Source organism: Suricata suricatta, chromosome 5 (assembly GCF_006229205.1).
Source record: "Suricata suricatta isolate VVHF042 chromosome 5, meerkat_22Aug2017_6uvM2_HiC, whole genome shotgun sequence".
Lineage (NCBI taxonomy): Eukaryota > Metazoa > Chordata > Mammalia > Carnivora > Herpestidae > Suricata > Suricata suricatta.
The window spans coordinates 70,841,637-70,868,487 of record NC_043704.1 but is presented as its reverse complement, the minus strand read 5'-3'; the positions used below and the strand labels follow the sequence as shown (position 1 = coordinate 70,868,487).

The window sequence follows — 26,851 nt, the reverse complement described above, 5'->3', positions numbered from 1 at the left end:
CTGGCAGCTCAGAGCCTGGAGCCTGCTTTGGATTCTGTGTATCCCTCTTTCTCTGCCCCCTCCCCTGCTCACTGTCTCCCTCACTCTCAAAAATAAAAAAAATTAAAAATTAAACAAAGTTGTAAAATGTTTAATTTATTGGGTCCAGATGTCAAGGCCTTGAAAGTGGTTACTCTAACCTTTCTTGATTCTACTCCCCTGCCAAGTCTTCATTGTCTTTAACGCATCCAACCAACACTTGTTTTTAAATTAGCTTAATTACATTTCTCTTTTTTTAGGTGAACTTTATACATGTTGAGCTAGCTCTTCCCCCTTTTTACATTTCTCTTTGGTCAGTGAAGTAAAAATATCTTGGATTTAAATGCTAGTCTGGAAATAACAGCTATCTATCAATCATCTTTAAACACCTTATTTTCTAACTGAAATGAAGAAATCTTCATCATTTTTTCTTAATACATTAAATTTTACTCTCCAGAGGTAGAGAAAAATACTTTAGAAACTATGCTAGAAAATAAAAGTATTCTCCCCTGTGCATTTCCCAATAAAATTTTCTGCCTTAGGATGATCATTTTTCATAATCATAGAGAAGACCTGTTATATAATAGAACTATCTTTAGAGAATGCATTATATAAACTTTGTATCTTACAGAAGTAACTAAAAAGTTTGGCCTTAACTCCAAATTCTTATTTCTAGACTTAATTTTAAAAGAGACTTGCATGATTGTTTTCTTTTATCCCAAAGTAATCATAAATGTGGAAAGTAGCTCTTCCTGAATAATAATTATTGATATATCTCTATTTGTCTACAGACCGATGACAGATCTAATACCGTATCAAGTTCACCTACAACAGAAACAGGTAAGAACAGACACAAAGGTACAATTTAACCACATCAAGAATAATTCTTTACCAAAATTTTCCTAATAAATTACCTCTTAGAGAGCTGTGACTTCCTTTTCTGAGATGGGAAATCAGACCCAAAATCGGGAACTTTATACACATGTTCCATTTTTTAATTCAACTCCTCAACCATTTGATGTGAACAAATGAGCGTGAGCTAGCAGGGCTATAGCTTTGCAAGAGAATCTATTCACTATATTAACACGCATTGTCTCTTTACTGACGTACCAAAAATAACGTGACAATTAAAAATGCAAGAAAACCTTCCTGATTTCAAGGTTACTTTTCTATACTAGATTTTGTGTTAATAAACAAAATTATCATTTTATATCATGTTTAATTTGATCTTTTATACCGTTGATTGAACTTTTTTTTACATGTCTCTATTGTTATATTTAATTTTTTTCCATCTCCTTTAATCTTATTTTGCTTTTCCATGCTGATGTAGTTCATCATTCCCCTGCATATTCTTTTCCTGCTGCTATTCAGAGAAACCAGGCCCCGCGCCCTGAAAGCTTCCTGCACCGAGCAGCTGTCAGGGCAGAGGGAAGTAAAGGTAAGTCACAGGGACTAAGAAGGGGGGAGGGTGCTTTATATAATGGCATTAACTGTTGTTGTATGCTTTTCTTTCTTTTTTATGTTTATTTACTTTTGAGAGAGAGAAAGAGAGACAGAGTGTGAGCCAGGGAGGGGCAGAGAGAGAAGGAGATGCAGAATCCAAAGCAGGCCCCAGGCTCTGAGCTGTCAGCACACAGCCCAAGGCGGGGCTCAAACCCACGAACTGCGAGATCATGACCTGAACCAAAGTTGGATGCTTAACTGACTAAGCGACCCAGGCGCCCCTACTCTTGTATGCTTTTAAACTTTTACCCTGAAATGTCACATTGGCAAAAGCTTTAAACTCTGATCTCACTAATAGTAAAGCAAGAGAATCTTTGGGGCGCCTGGGTGGCTCAGTCAGTTAAGCATCCAACTTTGGCTCAGGTCATGATCTCGCAGTTCATGAGTTTGAGCCCTACATTGGCTCTATGCTGACAGCTTGGAGCCTGTTTCGGATTCTGGGTCTCCCTCTCTATCTACCCCTTACCTACTCGTGCTCTGCCTCCCTGTCTGTCAATCTCTCTCAAAAATTTAAAAAAAAAGCATTGAAAAAACAAAAACAGGAGGATCTTGTTACAATTTAACGAGTTCTTAGCATTACCCAAAGGAGGTTATAGATTGGAACAAATAAAATACTCTTAGCTTTTAGGGAATGTTCCTTTTCTTTGTAATGAGCTCTTTTTCAGATTTTTCTGTTGATAAAAGGTATTTTATGTGTTCTTAAAGAAATGAATCAGTAATTATTTTTTAAAAATATCTACTTTTTAGTTTTTTAGTTAATATACATCTCCCTGGCCTCCAAAGAAGTTACCTGGGAGTGGAAACAAACATTTCAAATAAAAAATAACTATTTTGAGTATAACTGATAGATGCCCTCACAGTGAGATTTCAAATCAAACCAGAGATACACTGCATATGGGATTGTAAACTAATGGAAAACTATTTCCACTATCTCATAATGTTGAACATTTGTATATCCTGTCACCAACAGCTTTGCTTTCTGAACTATGTAAGCATGTATACCCCAAGATATTTACAAAAATATTTATAGCAACATTATTCATAATAGCCCCAAACAGAATGTCCATGACTGGTACGATGGAAAAATAATTGTGGTGTGTTTGTACAACGGGATACCATATAAGCAATAAAAATGAATTAATTAGGGGTGCCTGAGTGGCTCAATCGGTTAAGCATCTGACTTCGGCTCAGGTCATGATCTCACGTTCGTGGTTCAAGCCACACATCGGGCTCTGTGCTGACAGCTAGCTCAGAGCCTGGAGCCTATCTTCAGATTCTGTGTCTTCCTCTCTCTCTCTGACCCTCCCCTTCTCGCACTGTCTCTGTTTCTCAAAAATAAATAAAAAGCATTTTAAAAAATTTAAACAAATGAACTAATTAATCCATATAATATGGATAAATCTTATAGATAGACAAAAGCATGCATACAGACATACATACAGTTTGGCTTCATTTATAGAAAGTTCAAAACTAGACAAAACTAATCTGTGGTGTTACAAATCAAGAAGTACATAGCCAGGACCTATGTAGTTGGAAGGAACCATTAGGTACTGATGGTAGGGATCATGAGAGCAGCTTTTGGGTGTTGGTAATAATCGCATTTATTGACCTCATCATGTTCACTTTGAGATAATTTATTGAGCTGTTGGCTTATGATTTGCATAATTTTCTGTATGTATTTTTTCAGTGGAATCATTTTTAATCAAAACTAGTTGAGCTAAATGGGTAATGGACATTTGTTAGTGTTTAATACTGTTCTCCCTATATTTGTGTATATTTGAAACTTTTCTTAATAAAAACTTTTTGAAAGAGTCAGTCCAGAAGTGAAAAGTGCTATACTTGTGAGAAACCTGTGTCAGGTGGAGCTGCAGATTTTTCCAGCAGTAGCAATCGCCTTTCTGTCTCACATACTCACATTTGTTTAGGTCGTGCTTCACCCCTTCTGTCACCTTCTGCACCCACCACTGATTCTCCAGATCCCGTAACAAGACCCAGTTCAAGACAGAGAGAGGAAGAGCTGGAGTTAATAGATCAGCTACGGAAAGTATGTACATCACGTTTGAATTGTTCTTTTGCATTGTTATTGCTAGAGTGCTAACCCTGCAATCGCTTGTTTATTTGACTTAAAATTTTTAATAAAATCAGCAAGTGCCCACTGTGTGGTAAACATGAAAGAGATTTTGCTATTAAGGTCATTCTTTTCATCTGTTTGCTAGGAAAATGAGATGGGTTATTCTATAAAGCTCAATCCCTAGCCTTAAAAACTTTTTCTGCCTCATGTACAGAAATCTTGTAAGAGTAGTAATAATTTATATATATGTACACATATACATTTCACACTGACATATAGCGTTTTATTTTGGAACTGAAAGAGAATCTAGTTCTCTTTTATTTTTAAGCATAAAATTGTAAATAATTTCCTCATGTAGTATTCTCTACCACTGTGGCCTGGCTGCCATGTGTATGTATTAGATCTCCTTGAGTTACTGACTTAGGATGGAAGGATAAAATAGGGATTGTGGTACTTGGGTGCCTGGGTGGCTTAGTTAAGTGTCTGACTCTTGATTTTGGCTCAGGCCGTGATCTCACAGTCTTGAGATCAAGCCCCACATCAGGCTCCATGCCTAGCACGGAGCCTGCTTAAAATTCTCTCTCCCCCTCTCTGTCTGCCCTGCTCTCAAAAACATAAATGAATAAAATAAGTAAAATAGGGTTTGTGGTATTTAAGTTATTTGCTTTTTATCTTGATTCTTAATTAGATATAGTATTTCATTGTAACTCCATTATGTCCTGTGTCAGCCACTTCAGTTAATGTATTACACATGTTCCTGTTCTTTTAGCATATTGAGTACCGGCTGAAAGTATCACTGCCTTGTGATCTGGGAGCAGCTCTAACCGATGGTGTTGTTCTTTGTCATTTGGCCAATCATGTGCGGCCTCGATCTGTCCCAAGCATCCACGTCCCCTCACCAGCTGTAGTAAGTATATAATACTAAAAAGCATTGGCTACTCATGAGACATATATTATGTACAACGGCAGGTATTATGCAAAATGCTACGGATACAAATATGAATAGTCCACTCCTTGCCTTCCGGGGTCTCCTTTCTACTAGTGAAAAAATGGGCATGTAAACAATGATTCATAACTGTGATAAATGTTCCAAGAGAGGTATGTAAGAGATTGCTGTAGGAATACAAAAAAGGGACCACTTAACTCTGCCTGGAGAGTTCAGGAAAGTCTGCCCAAAGGAGGTAAAATTTGAACTAGTCTTACAGTTTGAGTAGGAATTTGCCAGCATGGGGGCGCCTGGCTGGCTCTGTCAGTAGAGCATGCGACTCTTGATCTGCAGATCAGGAGTTCAAGCTCCATTGGGCAGAGAGATTACGTTCAAGAAAACAATGACTGAGATTATTTTAAAAAAAAAAAAGGAATTTTCCAGCATAACAGAAAGGGGAGAAGGCATTCTGGTCATAATATGCCTCGATTCAAAAGATAGGTATCTTGGTATATTCAAGGAACTCATAAGTTGCTTAGGATGGTGATGCACAAAGTTACAGGTGTAAATGGTGGGAGATGTAGCTGGAGAGGTAAGCCAAGGGCCATGTGACAGTGATGTTATGTGCCGTGTCAGAGTTAGATGTTTATCTTAGTGTCGACAATGCAGAAACAATCTGAGAGGGGACATATGACTATAATTGCAATTTAGAGTGAGGAATATATTTTGGGAGTGGAATTGACATGATCTAGTGACCAACTGTAGGTGAAAACGAGCATGCGTTCAGGAGGACTGGCAGGTTTTCTTTCAACTGCTGGTCAGATACAGAAGTCAGTATGAGGATGGCAACTCACAGAAGACAAGTTTTCCCCCCTTCAAATTTTCATTATAAAAATTTCAAACTTTCAGAAAAGTTAGAAGAATAATACAAGGAACATTTTTTTAAAGTTTTATTTTTGAGAGAGAGAGCACGAGCAGAGGAGGGACACAGAACCTGAAGCAGGTTCCTGGCTCTGAGCTGTCGGCACAGAGCCCAACGTGGAGCTTGAGCTCACAAACTGTGAGGTCATGACCTGCGCTGAAGTTGGACACTCTCCTGACTGAGCCACTGAGGCGCCCCCCCCTCAAGGAACACTCTCAAAGCATCTACCTAGACCTGACATTTATTTCATTTTGCAAGGTTGCTTTGCTTATGTTTGTGTGTATGTGCACGTGTATTGGTATTTTAATTGTAACTATTCAATTGCATATATTATAAAACTTTACTCTCTAAATATTTCAGAGAATTGTCCCAGGCCACCTTGCTTTTCTCTACAGCCTGTAGCCAATGACTCACATGGGGGCTGAGCCCGCCTGCCTCCAGATGGGAGAGAGGTGTGACTCACACTCCTGTGCTTCTGTGGGATCAGGCTGAAACTGAGAAGGGGATATAATAAGCCACAGCAGCCAGCCCAGGCCGGAGGTGGAAGGTGGGGATGGACGCACAGGCTAGCTGACGTGTCACTGGGGGAAGCACCAACAGCATCCATAATCTAGATGCGGATTTCCCCAGCTGTTCCAAGAATATCTTTTATAGCTGTGCTCTCTTCTCTCCCTGCACCCAGCGCGTGCATGCGCACACGCACACGCGCGCACACACACACACACACACACACACGCAGCCAGGATATAATGTAGGTTCCCACTGCATTTAATAGTTATTGTTGTGACACCCTCTTTTGATGATTCTGAATGGATACTGTTCTTTTTTTTTATGATTATTAATTTTGAGAGAGAGTGAGAGAACGAGCGTGCGCGTGCAAGCACAGGCAGGACGCAAAGCCTGACATGGGACTCAGAATCACAAACCTTGAGGTCATGACCTGAGCCGAAATCAAGAGTCGAATGCTTAACTGACTGAGCCACCCAGGCGCCCCGATACTGTTCCATCATCTAACCTTTCAAAAAGCCTGACCTCATCTCATTTTCTGGTTATTTGTTATTATTTAGCAGTCACTTCCTTTTACAAACTCTTTACTCAAATTGCAGTTGTATCTAGGCCTATAGATGGCCACTTGTGGACATTCAACTTGCTGCCTCTCCAGATGCAAATCATTTATCCCTCTCAAGGACTTTGCTTCTAATTATAAGCGCTGCTTTGTTACCAAAGTCCCAAGGGCAATGACGTGGCCTTATCCTCTCTAGCACATCTACAGATAGCATGCTGCATTTGCTTCTAGGGAAAATCGGCAGCCGCTTTTTTCTTAGAGGCCTCTGAAAACAGGCCTTCAGTTTTGTGCAGGAAAGGCAGAGAGGAGCAGCACTACCAAAGTCCTCTGTGCTCCCAGAGACTTAAAACACTTGGTTTTGGTCCTAAAGGTGGTGATTAAGAGACTAGGAATTGACGTATTATTCGGCAACACCAGTAAGGAAAGGGTTTATTCATACTTTGCATTCTTCCCAGTTTCTGTCAGCTGGACTAAGGAAAAAAATTATTTTAAGAATAATTTAAGAAAAGGACAACTCTGTCATTTTTCCTTTCCAGGAGAGAAAAGTACGTAGGAAGTAGCAAGCAGCTAATGCAGAAAGGGAAGTTTGAAAATAAGGGTGACTGAGGTTCTTTACCTCGACTCCTGGAGGACAGTGCCTTCCATGTAAGAATGTGAAATACATGTAGAAAAAATAAAACTGTTTTTACAAACACTTAACTGTCTAAAGAAATGAAACACTTGGACTTTCTTTCAGTCAAAGAAATATGGGTGTCACGTGAGAGGAGAGCATTTAAAACGTACTAGTGAAATCACCAACAAAACTAAAGAGCTCCGCATTGAGTACATATCCCGTGATAGAACAGAAGGTACAGAGGGGAGTTACAAGTGTTCCAACCTCTCCAGAACATTAATCCCTCTTTAAAAAACCAAAATCAGGAGCGCCTGAGTGCTCAGTTGGTTAAGCTTCCAACTCTTGCTTTTGGCTCAGGTCATGATCTCACCGTTGGGTGGGATCGAGTCCCAAGTTGGGCTCTAGGCTGTCAGCGTGGAGCCTGCTTGAAATTTCCTCTCTCTGACTCTCTGTGTGCTCTCTGTCTTTCAAAATAAATAAATGTTTTTTAAAAAAATCAAAAAAGGTCTTTTCAGGGCACCTGAATCTCTCAGTTTGTGAGATCAAGCCCCGCATCAGGCTCTGTGCTGACAGCACAGAGTTTGGGATTCTCTCTGTCCCTTTGTCTCTGCCCTTCCCTCTCTCTCACTTGCTCTCTGAAAATAAATAAGTAAACATTAAAAAAAAGAAAAACATGTTAAAACTTCCCAAATTATAACATTTGGGAGTAAAAAAATGGATTTTGAGCCACCCAGTTGAAAATTGTATAGCATTTTAATTAAAAGCAAAAAATCCAACAAAACCAAGAATCCCTACTTTGAAATTGTGATAATAATTTTATGAGTAAGTCAGTATTATGTTAATGGAGTTTCTGTTATAGTGCTAGATTTCAGTATAAATATTTATGTCTGTCTTTCTTTTCTATGGATTATCCTCCTTCATATTAGACTGTTGCTTCCCTTATTTTGTTCTACTGACCATACAGAGAGCTTTGTCACTTTCTCTCTTAGAAGTTTTTTTGTGATGAGAATATAAAGTTAAAGCCAGATACAAATGAAAAACCATAACAATTTCTTTATGGCTACATTAAAACATGGTGATTTAATTGTAATTTTTTGAGAACTGGCTAATTACAACTCTGAGTATATAACTTAAAAAACACGTTCTTGATATATTGCAAAAACTATGATTTCTTTCACCCAATTCAAAGAAAAACCCCTTATTTTTTAAATTTTTATTTATTTATTTATTTATTTATTTTAAATAGTTTATTGTCAAATTGGTTTCCACACAACACCCAGTGCTCTTCCCCACAAGTGCCCTCCTCCATCACCACCACCTCTCTTCCCCCCTCCCCCTCCCCCTTCCACCCTCAGTTCGTTTTCAGTATTCAATAGGCTCTCAAGTTTTGTATCCCTCTCTCTCCGCAACTCTCTTTCCCTCTTCCCCTTCCCATGGTCCTCTGTTAGGTTTCTCCTGTTTTCCTGTTAGACCTATGAGTGCAAACATATGGTATCTGTGCTTCTCTGCCTGGCTTATTTCGCTTAGCATGTCACCCTCGAGGTCCATCCACTTTCCCACAAATGGCCAGATTTCATTCTTTCTCATTGCCATGTAGTACTCCATCGTGTATATATACCACATCTTCTTGATCCACTCATCAGGTGATGGACATTTAGCTCTTTCCATGTTTTGGCTATTGTTGACAGTGCTGCTGTGAACATTGGGGTACATGTGCCCCTATGCCTCAGCATTTCTGTATCCCTTGGGTAAATCCCCAGCAGTGCTATTGCTGGGTCATAGGGGAGTTCTATGGATAGTTTTTTGAGGAACCTCCACACTGTTTTCCAGAGCGGCTGCACCAGTTTACCTTCCCACCAACAGTGTAGGAGGGTGCCCGTCTCTCCACACCCTCGCCAGCATCTACAGTCTCTTGATTTGTTCATTTTAGCCACTCTGGGAAAAACCCCTTATTGTAAGGAGAGGTCTTATGCCCAAGCATTTTAGACTAGATCAGGCACATTCAGGGTGGTTTCGCCGTAGGTTATCCACACGTTTCAAAAGGAAGTCAGAAAGGCACGTGTGTTTGCAAACATTAAGTTATAATTCATATTTTGTGTTATTTGGGAGGATCAGTGATGTTTGATAAACTGCTCTTTGGTTGCTTAATAGGCATAGGTGTTACGAGTACAGTTTACTTTCTTAGAAGTGCACTAGTAAACCATATCAAAAATCACTATAAATATTGTAATATGAGAACTCACTGAAGGAACCATTTCACCAAGGTATATAACCTTTAAGAATTCTGAATCATTTCAAATTTCAGAATAGTGAAGTTATTTATTTCTTATTCCTTTAGGTATAGGTTATGCTCTTGTTGAAATTACTTACATAAGATTTCTATTTAGATCAGGTCATTCATTAAAGAATTAGAGCAGGCTGTGCATGGCTATCTAAAACCATATGTTATGTCATCCAAACTTCTAGAAAAGCTTTTGGGAATAGCAGGTTCTCTGAGATTTGACTTAAGGCAAAATTATGAGTCCTTCTGTACTCCAGAGTGATAGGGAATCTACCCTATGAGTCTTTTTGACTAGCCATTCTACTGGACACATAGAGGCAGGGATTTGTATGTAGCCTGGGATCAAGCACTTGTAGGGCTCCATGAACTCCTTAATTTGCATGCATGTGTATTCTTCTCAAGGACAGATTCATCACTTGCATTAGACTAGAAGGAGTTTGATCCCAGTTTTGAAACATTGACCTACATCCCTGGAATTGAGATTAATGCTAAAAGGAAGAAATGACTGGGCGGAGAGCTTGTTGATGTTCCTCATTCCTTTTTGCTTTCATCAGTCATTACCCTGCTCTCTACAGGGGATCTCAAAGGAAGATTCCTATTCTCCTTCCCGCCCTCCTCTCCCGCCCCATCCCACAAACACAGGCGTCTTCTATGTCTTAAGATTCTAGTAGCCTTCGTGGAGGTAATGTTGAGTTAGTCTCCATGACCACTGTTCTGACTGAGCCTTTTCTTTTCCTTTTTTCTGAGATGGTGGTGATTCCTCAGCCAGTTTTAACTTAGTGACATGACTTCCATCCTTTTAGCATTTCATTTACATAAAAACCAAGTTGTTTTTCTACCTACGGAGTCAGACCTATTTCACTCTTCCCATAGATGTTGGCATCTGAATGGTGGAGTTTCAGAAATGTAGGGGTCCTTCTTTTGTAGAATGAAATGCCCAATCCCTTTCTTTTGTAGAGTCTGTGGTGCCGTGTGCACTCCCCCAGCCTTCTCTCCCAGACTCAGATCAGGATCCTTATTTGCTTAGCTAATGTCCCTTGGTAATAAGAGAAGCTAATTACATTGTTTCTACTTGCATTTTTAAAGGCAGACAGGGAAGCGGGTATAGGGAGAGAATTTCTAGCCACTGAAAAACTCTCTGAAGTGAAAAACAGTGGTCTTGTGTTTCTTTATTTGCCCAACTTCCCTTAAAGTAAAACCCGTGTCATGATAGCTTTCACCACAGTGACTTTTCCTTTGTGCCTCAGTTCACCTGACCTCTCTCTTTAGCCAGGAGTTGAGAAGACCACATCATCACTTGTGCCCAGCCCCACTGTAAAGTAGCCAATGTGAACCCCCATTGCTGTTCTCCTCCTCCTGTTTAATAGATCCTGATTCTACCATTTGTTTCACTCTTTTAAAGCTTTTTATTTTTTTTTTAAAGTTTGTTTTTGAGAGAGACAGAGTGCAAGTGGGGGAGGGGCAGAGAGAGGGAGACACGGAATCTGAAGCAGGCTCTAGGCTCTGAGCTGTCCGCACAGAGCCCTGTGCGGGACTGGAACTCACAAGCTGTGGGGTCATGACCTGAGCCCAAGTCAGGCACTTAACTTTGGGGGGGCACCCAGAAACCCCCCCCAAAAAACAAACTTTTTTACTTCAATGATAGAAGAACGCAGCATAGGAAAGAATGGGTGCTCTCCTTGAAACCTAATGCCTGTCCTCTTTCTGTACCTTTTTCTAAGTTTTTCAATTTGAAATTTAAAAATTATTATTGAGGTGCCTGGGTGGCTCAGGTTGGTGGAGTTTATGACTTTAGATCTTGGGGTTGTGACCCACATTGGGTCTACACAGAGACTACTTTAAAAATAAAATATTTAAAATATTTTTTAAAAAATTACTATTTTCCTTTCATCCCACCTTTTTGTGTTTTATAATAAAGCCAGTCCTGCCCTTGCTACCTGTCGCAGGTGTAAATTATAATACTGCCTTTGAACACTCTTATGTAGTTATCACATTTCCTCTTTTCATGATGTCGTATCATATTCCATCTTTGAAGAAAGTCCAGGTAACCGTCCGGAAAGCCTTTGTTTCCTAGAGATGGTTAAGGCTCCCATCTGCTTACCTGTGTGAAAAGCCCGTAAAGGCGGAGTTTGTACAGACATTTGGCTTCCATGCCTGATGCTCACACATATGGGAAACCAGTCAATGAATTCGAACACTTGAGTTTGTTAATCTTTCTGGGAAATGGTTAAGCATCTGACATCTGATTTCAGCTCAGGTCATGGTCTCAAGGTTCGGGAGTTCAAGCCCCTCATCGAGGGCTCTACATTACTGAGCCTGCTTGGGATTCTGTGTCTCTCTCTCTCCCTCTCTTCCTCTCTCAGGATTCTCACTCTGCCCCTCCCTTATTTGTGTTCTCTCTCTCAGAATAAATAAAATTTAAAAAATAATAAAAATAGGGGCGCCTGGGTGGCTCAGTCAGTTGATTGGCTGACTTCAGCTCAGGTCATGATCTCACGGTTCGTGGGTTTGAGCCCCACGTCAGGCTCGGTGCTGACAGCCCAGAGCCTGGAACCTGCTTCAGATTCTGTGTCTCCTTCTCTCTTTGACCCTCCCCCACTCATGCTCTGTTTCTGTCTCAATAATAAATAAAAACATTAAAAAAATTTTTTTAATAAAAATACAAATGTTTAAAAACTTTCAGTTGAATTTGATATGGAATAGAAACATGATACATCTTTAACATATTTTTGAGCAAAAGCTGTTGATTTTTTTAAAAAAATTATCTTCTTTTAGGGGCACCTGCGTGGCTCAGTCGGTTAAGTGTCTGACTTCGGCTTAGGTCATGATCTCATGGCTCAGTGGTTCAAGCCCCGCATCAGACTCTGTGCTCACAGCTCAGAGCCTGGAGCCTGCTTCGGATTCTGTGCCTCCCTCTCTCTGTGCCCCCTCCCAAAAAGAAACATTAAAAAATTTTTTTAATAAAATTATCTTTTAATAAAGACAAGAAAATGAACCACAGTGTTGACTGTGGTTAAATGTGAATGTTGAGGTTGTGGGTAATTTCCTTCCTATTTCTACATATTTTCTTTACTGTGTATTATTTTAAAATGGAAAAAAAATTAAACTATCCCCCTAAAATTTCTCTGTATTTAGCACTTACCTTACAAAAATCAAAGTCACATGTCTAAAGTAGAGTGGCAGACTGTGGTCCAAGCCCAGCACCTACTTTTGTAAATGAAGTTTTACTGGGAACACCTATTTGCTTATATGTTGTCTGCAGTGGCTTTCAAGCTCTTAGCAGATCATATGGCCCTAAAGACTAACAGATTTATTATCTGATCCTTCAAGGAAGCTTGCTGACCCTATGGTCCGGAGTGCTGAATTGACGAAGGAATTGTGACAAGAGGATTTTTAAAATAAGAAATTTTTAAAACTTCGATAGTAACCCCACATTTTCCTTCCTTTGTAGCCTAAATTAACAATGGCAAAATGCAGGCGGAATGTGGAGAATTTCCTAGAAGCTTGCAGAAAAATCGGTGTACCTCAGGTAATAAATTTATCATTTTTATGTTGCCTAAATGATGCTGCCAGTTCCTCATCTCAGACTTAGGTATTATTTTTCTAAAATTTTTCAGAAATGTCAGTATCTAAAAATCTTAGAGGACTAGTCCTGAACCAAGTTGATGACTACTAACGTTGATTTTGTTACTAGAGTCAGTCAGTATACTTCTGAGCAGTTTTCCTTAATTATTTCCAAGGACCAAGCAAAAGACTAATACACATAGAAATTTAAAATTATGGTAATAAGTAAGTCATTCTAAGTAATCAAAACCGTTACTCTGCTGTTTCCCTAAACACTCCTAGTGGCCGTGAGCCTTGCGTACCTCTTCATCCACAAGAGTCTGCTTCAGGGTGAGTGCGTCTCAGACTCAGAAGGCTTCAGTTGGCTTGAGGTTTTTTAACACTTACTTGAATATTTTTTTAAAATGTTTATTTTGAAATAATTTTAGACTTAGAAATATTTTGCAGAAATAGCAGAGAGTTGTGTGTACACTTTAGCTGTACTGCTAACGTCTATATAAACGCAGTGTGTCGTCCAGACTAGCGAACACTGGGACAGCACTGGGAGCTAACTGACAGACTCGATTCGGATTTCACCAGTGTCTCCACTAAGCCCTAAGACTCTGGAATGTAGCACACAAGAGGCTTTTTCTAGGCACTTGTCCTGCTCTTGAGGTTTACTGTCTCCAGGTTCCTCAGTTACAGCTTCCTTGCCCTTTAATGTTACAAATAGTTAAACTCTATAGATGGAATTAAGAGACATGAACTTCATACATTTTTTATTCAGTTACCCTTTTAAAAACAACTGTGTTAAACCAACTAAGCACAGTACTCTTAAAAACGACTGTTTTTGATGACAGGAGACATAGATACACTTAAAGAAATAACAACTTGATACTATTTGATTCTTTTTCCCATGAATCAGCACCCTTACAGTTCCTGTCATCATAAAACAGGACTCTTTTCTATCACTTTCTTAATTAGTGGTCAGAACCCCGGATTGGCCCGACTCAACTCCTGTGTTTCTCTTGAACGTAAGCCCTTTGTCTTAACAGCTTTCACAACAGTCACCCTTCACCTGTCCCCGTCCCTCTCTCAGCCCCCTGGAGCCGAGGCGGGCCCAGCACCACCGGTCCCGTGGGCGGCCTCCTCCCTGAGCTCCTGCACGTGCTGCAGAGGAGAGAGACCCAGGGCCAGAGAGCGTCCGCGTCGGCTGGGGTCTGTCCCTGCGATTAAGTAGATTGTAATTCTACTAGTTATTTCTCACAGTTTTCTTTTGTGGTTTTTTTTTTTTAACCCAAGTTATAAAAAGAACTGAAATTTACATTTTTGGTAGTTAGCAAGGACCTTTTTCTGTTCCTGTGGACAAATAAAAGCAGATTTTTCATTTTTACATCATACTGTTTTCTAAAGGCTCATCATCTCTTTTAGAACAGACCATTGTTAAACATAGTAAGAGAGCGTCAGTAAGGTTTCAAAGCCAATAGCATGCATTTTGTCCACATTAATAAGCAGTTTCTAATATTCCTACATACACACTAGTGGTCAGTGCTTCCTTCTGTGTGTTGAAGATGTTCCCACCTGATCATCACATTACCCAGAATGCCCCCGACCTGCCCCAGTGCCACAGCACATGTCTTGGAACAAAAGAATGTGGTGTGGGTTAGTGCAGGGAGTGGGAGCCAGAGAAGGGATAAGAGTGAGTAGACGGAGGCACTGCATACTGAGGAGAGCGCTAGCAACATCCCCGAACAGCAAGACCTGTTCGCAGACTTGGCCGACATCAGATCTGTTCAAATGCTGTTTACCAGCTTTCCAGTCATTGCGCCTGTCCTCTGGGCTTTAGAGAACCACCTGTGTCCCAGAGTTAAAGTTCATACGCTAAACTTCTTTCAGAATGTACTGGCCAAAAGTCAGCAAAACACAGTCCACCTTAAAATGTGCGTTTAATTCAGCATTTGCCAACCAGTGGGTAACAGTATTTATCGTGGGCCAGCCTGTCCCTACCAGTGCTGTGCTGTTTGAAGGCAGGAGACAAAAAATACAAATTTAAAAGACTAAGTATCTTTCCAGGGTGGTTAGACTGAGGTTCTCGACACATCTTTCCTCCCTCTCGGTCTCCCCCACCCGAAAGAGGAAGTGGACAAATCCAGAAGGCCACCCCTTCCTCTCCCCTTTTGCCTTCTCCCCGAGTGTGTGCCCCCATCACTACCACCACTACCACTTTCAGACGGGTTCCTGTTATGATGCTACTTCTGCTAAAAAGTTAGTCACTTGCTTAGAACAAAGTGAAGGAAAATGAATAAATACATAAACTCATAGGTTCAAACTAACCTCAGGTCTGTCTGCCCCAGGAGGAAACCTCTCCCTTGTGTCTAGGCATTCTGGTCTTTACCTAAATACCTCTGTTTCTGTTCGACTTATAATGTAATGTCACTTTTGAAAATGTATAACATAAAACCTATGTTTTATTTGTCAGATTTTTATGTCAGAGAATATGTATGAAGGTGAACAATTTCCCTTCTCTATAACTTTTGAGGAGTTTATGAGTTCTGAATGAAACACTAAAAAATAAGGTGACTCTTAAAAACCTCTGATAAGGCTGGGCATGTGGGTATTCTCCTTATCAGCATACTTTTATTAAGTATTTACATTCAGAAAACTATAATGGGTGATAAAAATATCTGTTTGAGTCCAGTATCTTATGTCCTAGAATTACTCTGTTATGGGTTAAAGAATATGTTCCTGTTCTCCAGTCCAACTGTGGTTTTTTATTTACTTATTTAATATCTTCATCTATGAGCTGGAGGGTCTGGCCCCTTACCACTCTAGATTCATCTTGTACATTATTAGTAACTTGGACTTGGTGAAGATGGAATATTGACGTGATTTTGAGAGGAATACTGCATCAGTCAGTCCACGGGGCGTCCAGGTACAAGTTTCCCTGGCTGGTAGGCTCTCCTTACTTTTCAGCCCTTCTGGATTTACCTGGCTTTCCCGGAACACTTCCCTCTCCTCAGCCCACATGCAGGCTTGGCTCTGCTTTCTGGCCCATTCCTTTTTTTGTCAATAGGGAAGAATGAGTCTGGGAAGAGGCTGCCGGGCACAGACCTCACCGCTTGCAGGTGACACAGCCCTGAGCCATCACCCAGCTCTGCTCAGTTTCCTGAATGTCCGCCCTGGTCACCAACAAGTCGATTATATCCTGCTGTTTAAGAGTGAAAGCAAGCTCCACACAAAGAGGAGTCTTTGTGGTTTTGTTTAGCATTTTATTTTCATTCTTCATAATACAAAATGTTACTAGGATGTGTTTCTGTGAGTATGACTGAGATGATCATATTGAATTCTATACTGAACTCTGTATTTCTGATCCACTGACTTTGTTTTTCTGTTTTCCTTTCCTGCTCACACTTTGGACAGGACAATCTTTGTTCCCCTTCTGACATCCTTCAGCTAAACCTCAGCGTTAAAAGAACTGTTGAAACACTCCTTTCTCTTGGGGCACATTCAGAAGAATCCAGTTTTGTCTGTCTGTCTATCCAGCTTTTGGGTTTTGTGGCATTTTATTGTACTTTAATGTTAACTCTCTGTCTGCTTTATTACGGGATCTTCCCCCTCTAGCTGAAAGATTGCACTCCAGTGATTTTCCACCTCATTCCTGTGCTTGGTAAAGGAGGTTTGTTTCTTGTTACAAAGTATTTACATATGTGCTTTTTTTCTGGCTATCAGAAGAGCTAACCAGGGAAGCAGATAAATCCTGTCCCCGTATGTGCAGATGAACAGCCCATCACAATAGTAAGCATTGATGGTTGGTAACAGAGCAAAAGACCAGCATTTTTCTCCTGGTCTTTTGTCCATTCTCCTGGCCTATGGCCTTTTGCCTCTTATCACAAGCGCTGAGGTGCCTCTGGTACAATCCTGCACCTGTTCTTAGAAGAAGAATATGACATGATGTAATAAAATTCCCGTGGCCATTTTTCCAACGTTTTCAAAGACTGCTCATAAAGAAAATAGTTGTACCCTTTCCAGCTGAGGAGGCAGCTGGTCACTAAGATCTCTGCATTGAGCCGTGCCCTGAAATCCTGCAGTCTCCCTGGATTGTGAGGTATGGAGGCCACGTAAGCATTTGCTGTCTGCACATCTGGAAGCACTGGCCCTTTGGTCTTAACAATTTTAATTTGATCAGAATGTTCAATCCAAAAATCAGGTAGGTTCCTTAGATCGCTATTCTGAGCCCATCGTGTAGATTTAAAATACATTATCAATGAACTGAGCTTTATGCTTGAATCGTCTTATTAGGTGAACTTGTATTGAATTCGGCTGTTCAGGAGTTGGTACGTGAACAGTAGGAGCAGGGAAAGTATCAGGCAGCAGTCTCTGTCCTGTACCCAGGGCAGGGAGTATTGTTGCCTTCAGGATGTCCTAAGTGTGTAAGCTGCTGGCCTTCCTGCTTAAAACTACTTCATGGTTGTATTCAGATTCTAGTTCTCCTAAATAGGGTCTCTGAACAAACATTCAGGAACCTACTGAACTCACATAGGAAGGGGAATTGCAGGGTACATAACACCCTGTTGTAGAAGTCAGTCTGAGGGTGTGATTGCTTTGGCTTTCTTCCATATGAAGTGGGACCATTAACACATTAAAAAACTGTGTTGTACTAATGCAGAAACATTGACCCGACCACTGTGTTGAAAACGAGTTTTACATAGTAGTAATGCCTTCCAGAGTTGGGAAGATTTGCTTTGTTGTTTTTAAGATGTCTCGGAGTCAAAGACCATTCAGTTTTGTGGAGTTTTGTCCCTTTAGAAGACAAAGCACGTGGTCTTGTGTGTGGCTTGGGGGGCGTAGCTGTACATTCTCTTCCGAGCACACGCGCTCCCTGCAGGTCGCTGGCAGGTGGAGAGCACCAGCCTCTGGGGGAATGTCTGAAGCACACGCAGCGAGGAGCACTGCGGCGGAGGGATCAGGGAGTTGGCCTCAGAGAAAACAGGCTTCCCAAGAGCAAAACACCCTGCAGGTTCATTTTAGAATAGTTTGTCTGCATTGGCAGTGGTATGCACAGTATTAATACTGAGTTGCTAGTTTTGTAAGGTCAAAAGATTGCAATTACCTTGTTTTATCAAGATAAGTGTTAAAGTTTTAAGAAGCACAAGTACCAATACCCGTTCAAAATAAACGTTATATTTTTTATTGCAACTAATTTTGTAAAACTTCCTAATACAGTAAGTGCCATTGAAAAGTCCAGTTATCTTTTTAATAGGTGTAGTCTCTTTAGTGGGACCAGAATTCTTTCTGTCCTTTGTGAGAGCAGTGTTTTTCTAAATATTTAGTCTTAAAAGAAGCACTAATGATAGGTGTTATCCTTAAACTCTACCTTTTTCTTTCTCAAGAAAGGCTTAACAAGACATTAATGAGGCAAATCCAGTAGAAGTTTCTAACTTCCTTAAGCAAACATATAAACACTTTTCAAGTATATGACTAAGGTATTCCTGACTAAACTCACATCGTAGATCTCCACCTAAGTTAATCCATTAAATACCAGGATACGAAATACTTCCATTTCTTCCGTAGCGCAGCTGGTGGGCATCTTTCCCACAAGCAGTCTGGCTTCTGGCCGGAGACCATCTTGCGTTCCTGCGGTGTGTGATTTCCAGCGCACTTGCTCCCACAATGTCCCGCCTGTCAGGTTTGAGCCATCTGCTAACTTGGAACTGCCTTTCCATTTTCCCTGCCTCATTGCACTGATCTCCACTGCTCTTTTATGTCTCGGGGATGAAGGGTATTGCTTTTATTCCATAGTATTCTGTTATCCTCTGTCGTATGTAGGAGTGTATGTAACTTGTCCTCCTTCCAGTTTTCAAAATGGTCCACTTGTACTAGTTGTTTTAATAAAGTGACATGTCAGGTACCACCTCTGTGTAACTCCTATGGACAGAGGCCAGTTCCCCAGGGACGGCCTCTTCATATCTCAGTTGACTGTTACGAGAGGAGAGGTGCTTATTTTTTCTTTTTGGTTCATTGACATTCATCCTGTTTTCTCTTTGTTTTTCTGTTACGTCGTCCCATTTCAGGAGCAATTATGTTTGCCTCTCCACATTTTAGAAGAGAAGGGTTTGAGCCAGCTTGCAGCGACGGTCCAGGCTCTCCTGGCACTGGCCCCCGCCAGGCAGCAGCCCCCGTCCTCTGCTGTGGAAGGACCCCCAGCACCTGGGCGCTGACCTGGCCAAACCGGAGCAGGACGGGACGGCTGCTGCCAGCCATCTGCTTAAACAGAGCTCTTCAGTGTTCTTAAAAGGGACTGTTTCCATGATTCCTAACAGGAATATTTTGCTTCATTCCTCCATTTTAGGGGAGGTTATATTCATTTCCATTGAACTGTTTGGTCTTCACAAATGAAACTTAATTCTGTTATTACTGAGAACCCAACACTGAAGCCTAAACTGGCTGTGCTTTCCTAGAGAGTAGGCGTGTTTCCCATACCAGAGAGAAGTCTCCTCACAAGGCTATTTAGCTCTCCTGAAAGCACAGACCTGCTATTATCCTTACCGGTTTCCTGTTTCTGGAGTCCTCTGGTTTCCAAAACTGGTTGTTCAGTAGAATCCCCGGGAGCATTTGTTAAAATACAGTCTCATCGGGTAGGTCTAAAGCAAGGCCTGGGTATCTGCATTTTCAACACATGTGGCAGAGACCACGGTGTCAGGGCTAGGTGTTTGTATGATATGGGGAATAATGACTCCATTCTGTCAGCCACATTTAAAATCAGAAGCTATATTATGATTACTTGGACTGCATGTGAAAGGCAAAATAAAAATAACAGAACTGGGTTTTGGGGACTAAATACTTAGGTCCAGGCAAAACACATATAACGTAAGCCTAGATTTTTGCGTCGTGAAACCTTTTGAGAGAAGTTAAGTCGTACCTAAGGCCAGAGTCGTAGGCCTCCCCGCTACGCGGGCTGGCCACCACCACTTAAAGCTTGTTTGTGTGTGACATCCTGCTACTATCTGCACATTATAAATAAGCACGCTCCACACAGGCTCCAAATCCTTCGGCTGGTAACACGCACTCCTCACCATCTGCACGGAGCCCTCCCTTCCCCTTCCCCCCACGCTGCTCCCAGGACACTTGGGCCTGCGCACACCTTCCACTCTCAGCAGAATACACTTCCGTCTTCCTGACTAATGGAAGATTATGAAAACAGAGTAAAACATAAAGCAAAGGCCAAGTATCTTAATTTCTTTCAGGTAACAGCCAGTTTCCATGGCTGAGTCAAGCCACTGTGGCATCCTAAAACACGGCATGCTGTGTATCTCGCTCATCTGACCACCACTAGTGCCTTCTTCACTCAGTCATGGGCCAAGTAAAAGGGCCCAAGGGCTCAGGTAACACAAAGCAGGGAAGCTTTGTTCAAGTTTCAGCCACTAGGGTCTTTCTTACCCTGTAATTTGAACCCGTTAGTTGTCAGCATATCTTTCAGTATTCACTGCCTTCATAAAATCAGGTAAACAGACTGTGAAGATACTAGTTATCTGAGGTTGTGAATTGTTCTGGATTTTCTTTACCAATGCATGCATTTGAGCAAAATATGCTCTACCACATGAATACAGCATCTAAAAGTCACTGGGTAAAATCATGTAGAGTATCTGGTCAAAATAATGTTTTCTCCTTGTTCTCACAGGGAAACAAATTCAACAGAACATTACCACTTTGTATAAATTTAAAATTAAAGAACATAAAACCTCTTGAGCTCAAAACCTGGTCCTTCACGGTCCTTACAGAACAAAAGTAAAGTGTCTTAAGTGTTTTGAGCCAGACCTCATTATATTTACAGTTCCAAACAGACCCATCAATTGGAACTTGTTTAGAATTTGTGTGCATTTTTAAACGATGGGTATTTCTCCTTCTAGTCAACATTAAACCTCAGTACAGCCTCTAAATAATAGAAGTCGTTTGAAACTCAGCAAAGAACAGGGCTGTTTTGTCACCTATAATGCAAGGAATAACCCCAGAAGACATACATAATACAACATTTGGGACATTTACAACTGACTGTCCCATAGGAATAAATGGAAATTTCCACTTATTTCACATTTCACACATAATGTGAAACCTTATTAATATATTTTTATCAAACTAATTCAAATTTATATTTGAATTTCTAGAAAAAAGTTGTGTACAGTTTTGGTTGATAATGAAAGAAAATTATCAAGCATATTGAATCTTTTGCCAAGATGAAAAAACTGGAAAGACCATTTCACACACAGCCTTTCTAGACTGCAGTGTAGGGTGAAGACGACGTTGTTGACGATTCCACCTGACCACGTATGAGCTTCCTACTGAAGCAGTGAGCAGAGCATGCGCGCCCAGCAGGCCCCCGGGCCCCCCCCCAGCTGCAGAGACTGTCAGCCCAGCGGTTCTCTGGAGACCGACTCCCGGCGGAGGGGCCTTTGTAGCTGACTAGAACACAGCAGGGGGCTTCTTAGCAGGTCACTTTAGTAGCTTTTAAAAACACAGCCTTACAGCTAATTGAGTCTGATTTCTCTTACTTGCTACAGCTCAGCAGTGACTAATGGTGTGTGACTGTGCGGATGAGTATGATGAATTGTAACAACTAAGCACTTAAAATGGTTAAAGAAATGAAGGAAAACATGGATATTTAGAACCCTTTTTATATAAGTATTGCAGTGAGATGGTTTACAGCAGATTTCATTTTATTTCTGAAAATGTTGTAAACATGTAATTAGTAAAAGATTTTGTAAAACATTGTCCTATATTTGTATGTCTGTAAATATAATGCCTAAGTTCTAAGTATAAATATGTCAATATCATGTATGTTATTTTAAATTGCCTGTATGCCACCTTACACGTTGACATTAAAATAAAAGCCAATACTTCAATAGCGTGAAATAAAGGCTGATTTGAAAATGTTCATACTGGGGCACCTGGGTGGTTCAGTCGGTTAAGCGTCTGGCTTCGGCTCTGGTCATGATCTCGAAGTTTGTGGGTTCGAGCCCTGCATCAGGCTCTATTTAATTCCCTGAAGGGACATCAGTAGAAACTGGGTCTTCATAACAGGCCCTTGAGACCAATATTTTAAATTATTTTAAGGCAATACAAATCAGTATTGCCCTATATTTGGAATTACATTTAAGGTTTAATTCATGAAACAATACATGTGACACATTTGGACACTTGTCACTCAAAAATTACCAACTGTGCTGTAGAGAAAGTTCTAGCACCCCAAGACATTCTGTTTGGATTATCTTTACTGTTTTAGTCTTAATAGCCTGCAAGGTGAGAATTGTTGTGGAAGCAAAGCAGACATAGACCAAAACTCTCTCCAGGGGCGCCTGGGTGGCTCAGTCGGTTAAGCCTCCGACTTCGGCTCAGGTCAGATCTCATGTCCGTGGGTTCAAGCCCCACATCAGGCTCTGTGCTGACAGCTAGCTCAGAGCCTGGAGCCTGCTTCTGGTTCTGTGTCTCCTTCTCTCTCTGCCCCTCCCCCTCTCATGCTCTGTCTCTCTCTCTATCAAAAATAAATTAAAAACAAAACAAAACTAAACTCTCTCCAAGCTCATCTTCCAGCGGGCCTGTGTCCCCACCTGTACTGTGTGTAGGCTCTACATCCTCACATCTCTTATCTGTTTGTTCTAATGGATCATTTTTTAAAATTTGTAATCTATATCCCTACCTATCTCCCAGAAAAGGAGCTGAGGCAGCCTACAGTAAGATATATATTCCATGCCACCGCCACCCCAACAAAAACACTAAAGTGATAACAAATTTAAGTCAGGAAGGGGGCACCTGGGTGGCTCAGTCGGTTAAGCCTCCGACTTCGGCTCAGGTCAGAGCTCACGTTCGTGGGTTCGAGCCCCGCGTCAGGCTCTGTGCTGACAGCTAGCTCAGAGCCTGGAGCCTGCTTCCAGTTCTGTGTCTCCTTCTCTCTCTGCCCCTCCCCCTCTCTTGCTCTGTCTCTCTCTGTATCAAAAATAAAAAATAAAAACATTAAAAAAAAAAAGTCAGGAAGGAGCCAACCTGTGGAACTTCACTGTGTCTGTATTATGCTAGACACTTTATAAGCATCATCTTGGAATTCTGACTGAATGCTTTTGCTGATAGTTTTTTTCACTGTAGACAAATGATAGAATCAGAAGCATTACAGCTATACTGAAGTTTTAATGCATCACAATAACTAAGCCCATGAACATTTTTCTGGTAAGAAAGAGCAATTAGATTTTCACAAGGCTCTTAGAAATACTTCCACCAAAAATTTCTCAAAAGAAGCCCTAAGTTAACAGTATACTCCGAATTCAGGCTTTGCAAACTAATTTAACAGGCAAAATGAAAACACCAGGCAGCACCCGGAAATGTCCAAATAAGAAGAAACCTGTAGATGAGTTTTCTGTGCTGGTAAAGTTTCCTCCTCCCTCAAGTCTACCTTCCCGTCTTCAGAATACCAGAGGAAAAGCCAAGAGAACGTTACTTTTTCTTGCCTCCCCGCTTGTCCTTGTCTTTGCCTTTACCTTTGGAATCCTTGCTATCATCTTTGTCCGTAGGCATTCTGAAACCACCAAGTTCCCTCCGTATCATCATGCCTCGCCACCAGGACTGGATCTAGAAGAGAAAGGAGAGTGAGTACAATTTATAGTATGCCAGACAAGCTGCATCCTTTCTGCAGAAGAGAGTTGTTTTTTCCTAAAGTGACTTGTATCTGAAGAAGGATGTGTGTCTGAAACATGGAAATGGCCACGCATGCTCTCCTTACAGCAGGGCTGCCCTGCTGTGCGGGACCCAGCGCTTCAGCCACAGAATCCAGAGTGAAGTTCTCAAGGACTAAAACTAAAGAAAAGGAATCTGATAAGGCCAATCTTTCCTTTACACTTAGAAACCTGACTCACTTGTACTGCTTCTCTTTATGAACACCCAGGTTCCCACATCTAAACCATTTGCTCCAACAGGGATGTTAGCAGCAACACAGGCAAAAGTAAGTATTGCAGCAAAAACGTGCAGAGAACTTAGACGGCTTCAGTAGGCTTCCTGGTGCGTTTCTGGGCTTTAATGATTGACTAAAGGATCAGCACTCCTCTTCCAAGAAGGATCTCAGTAGCTCTCTTGAATATCTTAGTCCTAGACACAAGTGTTCTGAATATAGTCTGCACTACTTTAAAATCAGACTAAGCCCTAAAAACTGGGAACAAATACATCATGAAAACAAAAGTGGTCTTCAGCTAGTCTTTACATTTATGCTCTATATCAAGGAACCCTGCCAAATAGAAAACACCATAGCAGCTCAATAAATCCTTGCTAACTACATGAGAGTCTCTCCCGATGCAAAGCTCATGTTTGGGTTTGGATGCCTGGTTCTGAATGTACTTTAAAGCTTACTTGCTGAATCTACCCCATAATAGACATCACAAACTATGTTTACACACTGTAGGCTCTCGGCAGACACTCTGGAAACTATTTCCCAGAATCTGGCCTATCAGTTTCAACATCACTAATATTCATGAGTTCATATAAAACTAAATGTTAATCTTTTTTTTCTTTACTGCTCTTTATTCCCTACACCTTTTTTGAAAATAGTTCATCAGTACCTGGAAGATAGGCTGAGCTCACTTCTATAAATAGGATTTTAAGATGCTCCCCCAGGGGCACCTGGCTGGCTCAGTTGGTAGAGCATGTGACTCTTGATCTTGAGGTCTTGAGTTCAAGCCCCATAGTGGGTATAGAGTTTAAATGTAAAAAAAAAAAATTAAGATGCTCCTCCAAGAGCTGTTTCAATTATAAATAGTATTCTTAAATGTGACCTCTGGGCACAAGTTCTAGGTTCTGCTTCCCCTGCTAACCACCACTTTCCTCCTGGATTAAGAGGTGGGGTCAGGTCCTTTGCTGTGTTGACTCTCTCCTTGCACCAAGGACTGTAGGCAAATCCCAGGAATAACAAGAAGCCAGGCTTCTTTACAGATCTGTCCGTGCTTCCTAACAAATGAGAGATACTTTACGCCCCTCAGTGTTAGGCCAGCTATCAGATTGAATTAAATGTCAGTTCTGGCTTTCTACCTTTATGACGCTCTTAAATTCCAAGATATCCTGTTCTATCTTCTTCCTGGTCTTCTCCTTTTCTATCCGATCTTCAATGATGATCTGTTCAAACTCCCTTATCTATAAAAGTAGACATCAATCCTAGGTTAGAAGACTGTCTTGGCAAGATGTGGCCCAGCCAGCCCTGCACTTTTAATACAAAGTTTGAACATAAAGCATGCCAAGTTTAAAGATAAAAGAAAAAACCTACTGGATTTCTATATTGTAAATATTTGTATATTACCTTTGTAATTATCTCCCTGGTTTTTTTCAGTTTGAATAATTCAAATTTACATAAAGTCTTGCATAAAAATGAAATACTAATTTGGTGTGTGATTAGTAACCTCAAAATAATGTAATTTTTTTTAGCTCCTAGAATGTACCCATACAAATAGCAGCAACCATTTTTTAAAAGAGAGAAATTGGGGAGGGGTGCCTGGGTGGCTCCGTCAGTTGGGCATCTGACTTCGGCTCAGGTCATGATCTCATCACCTGCGTCAGGCTCATGTGCAGACAGCTCAGAGTCTGGAGCTAGCTTTGGATGCTGTGTCTCCCTCTCTCTCTGACCCTCCCTGGCTCACACTCTGTCTCTCTCTCAAAAATAAACAAACATTAAAAAAAATTTTTTTAAATCATAATTTACAGATTACCGTCAGCGACCATAAAGTAGAAATGACAACAGTATCTCAAGAGGTTGTTGTGAGGATTGAATAGGTTATAAATGTGAAATACTGGCAAAGTGCCTGGGACAGAGCAAGCACTATGTAAGTGTTAGCTGCTGCTATCGCTGTCCCCATGGTCATCATCGCAGGACTAGAATCTCTGAATTACAGGCACGCCTTCACTCTGTCACCAGGGACAGCAGGACCTGCCTACTGTAGCTCAGCTACCACCTGCCCCCTGGTGCTCAGCCTTATTACACTCTTGTGACGGTTTCCTTACCGTTTTTGCAAGGTCTTGAAGGTGTGCTAAGTCACTGGCCTTAGCGGATTTGAGAGTATTTAGTTCATTCTGTTTCATTTCTGTGTCCTTATCAAATTTCTCCATCCAGAACTCTAGCTTCTCTTCAAGTTTCTGTTTGGAAAGAACATTAAAACATGCCTCTCACCAGGCACAAAACCTTATATAAATGAAATCATTTATAGAAGGTTCAGGAACAGGAAAAACTTTTCTATAGTGTTAAAAGTCAGAATCGTCACAACTTCCAGGTGGTGGCTTACTTTATTTGATTGGGAAGGACGCACAAGGGAGATTTCTGGAATGTTGTACATGTGCTCTCTATCTGGGTGGTGGTGGTTCCAGGAGTTTATATATGTAAATTTTCAAACTATATGCTTAGTATCTGTATACATAATATTACCCAATTTAAAAACAGGGGGAAGAGGGCCTTTGAGGTGTCTGGATGAGGGAAATTGGAAAGGAATAAAGGATAGGTAGAAAAATCTGAAGGGTAAGGGATGGCATCAGACAGCTCTTTGATTAATAATAGTAAATACCAGTTGGGAAGGTACAATGTCTTCAGATTCCTAAAAACTCATACATGCGAATGAAAGATTCTAGACCTAGCCAACCTAGAATTCAAATGTAAGAGAAAGAAAGAACATCCCTGGTCTTTCTAAAAGAGTTACTCAAGAATATATTTTAGCAAAGTAAAATGAAAGAGATAGTATGTAGGAGAAATAATAAAATGTATATTTAAGCTACATAATATACATTTTAAAAATTAAGTCATAATCTGGAACTAAAATCCCAAATAAGGCAGTATAGTCTCATGGTAAGAGCACAGACGGGCTCTGAAGGCAGGCTGCCTGGGTTCCCCTCCCAACTC

General features: G+C 40.9%; 2 protein-coding genes across 12 annotated transcripts in view; one reads left to right on the top strand and one right to left on the bottom strand.

Annotated features, from left to right (window-relative positions):
• LRCH3 (leucine rich repeats and calponin homology domain containing 3) overlaps positions 1 to 21,873 on the top strand; it is a 121,067-nt gene extending 99,194 nt beyond the window's left edge. For 4 of the 9 annotated variants that reach the window (XM_029939487.1, XM_029939484.1, XM_029939486.1 and 1 more), the window contains 6 exons: positions 810 to 858; positions 1,349 to 1,456; positions 3,447 to 3,565; positions 4,362 to 4,499; positions 12,851 to 12,928; positions 16,363 to 18,606. In XM_029939487.1, the coding sequence (XP_029795347.1) occupies positions 810 to 858; positions 1,349 to 1,456; positions 3,447 to 3,565; positions 4,362 to 4,499; positions 12,851 to 12,928; positions 16,363 to 16,563 (693 nt within the window). In that variant the 3' untranslated portion in view covers positions 16,564 to 18,606. Of the gene's footprint in view, positions 1 to 809; positions 859 to 1,348; positions 1,457 to 3,446; positions 3,566 to 4,361; positions 4,500 to 12,850; positions 12,929 to 16,362 lie in introns of those variants that run through there. The other 5 variants (XM_029939485.1, XM_029939483.1, XM_029939489.1 and 2 more) reach the window with 3 other exon arrangements.
• Positions 21,874 to 23,098: 1,225 nt separating this feature from the next.
• IQCG (IQ motif containing G) overlaps positions 23,099 to 26,851 on the bottom strand; it is a 50,515-nt gene continuing 46,762 nt past the window's right edge. Inside the window, exons 9-11 of one of the 3 annotated variants that reach the window (XM_029939475.1) lie at positions 25,966 to 26,097; positions 25,003 to 25,104; positions 23,099 to 23,556 (exon numbers count right to left, since the gene is read on the bottom strand). In XM_029939475.1, the coding sequence (XP_029795335.1) occupies positions 23,422 to 23,556; positions 25,003 to 25,104; positions 25,966 to 26,097 (369 nt within the window). In that variant the 3' untranslated portion in view covers positions 23,099 to 23,421. The remainder of the gene's footprint in view (positions 23,557 to 25,002; positions 25,105 to 25,965; positions 26,098 to 26,851) is intronic. The other 2 variants (XM_029939477.1, XM_029939478.1) reach the window with 2 other exon arrangements.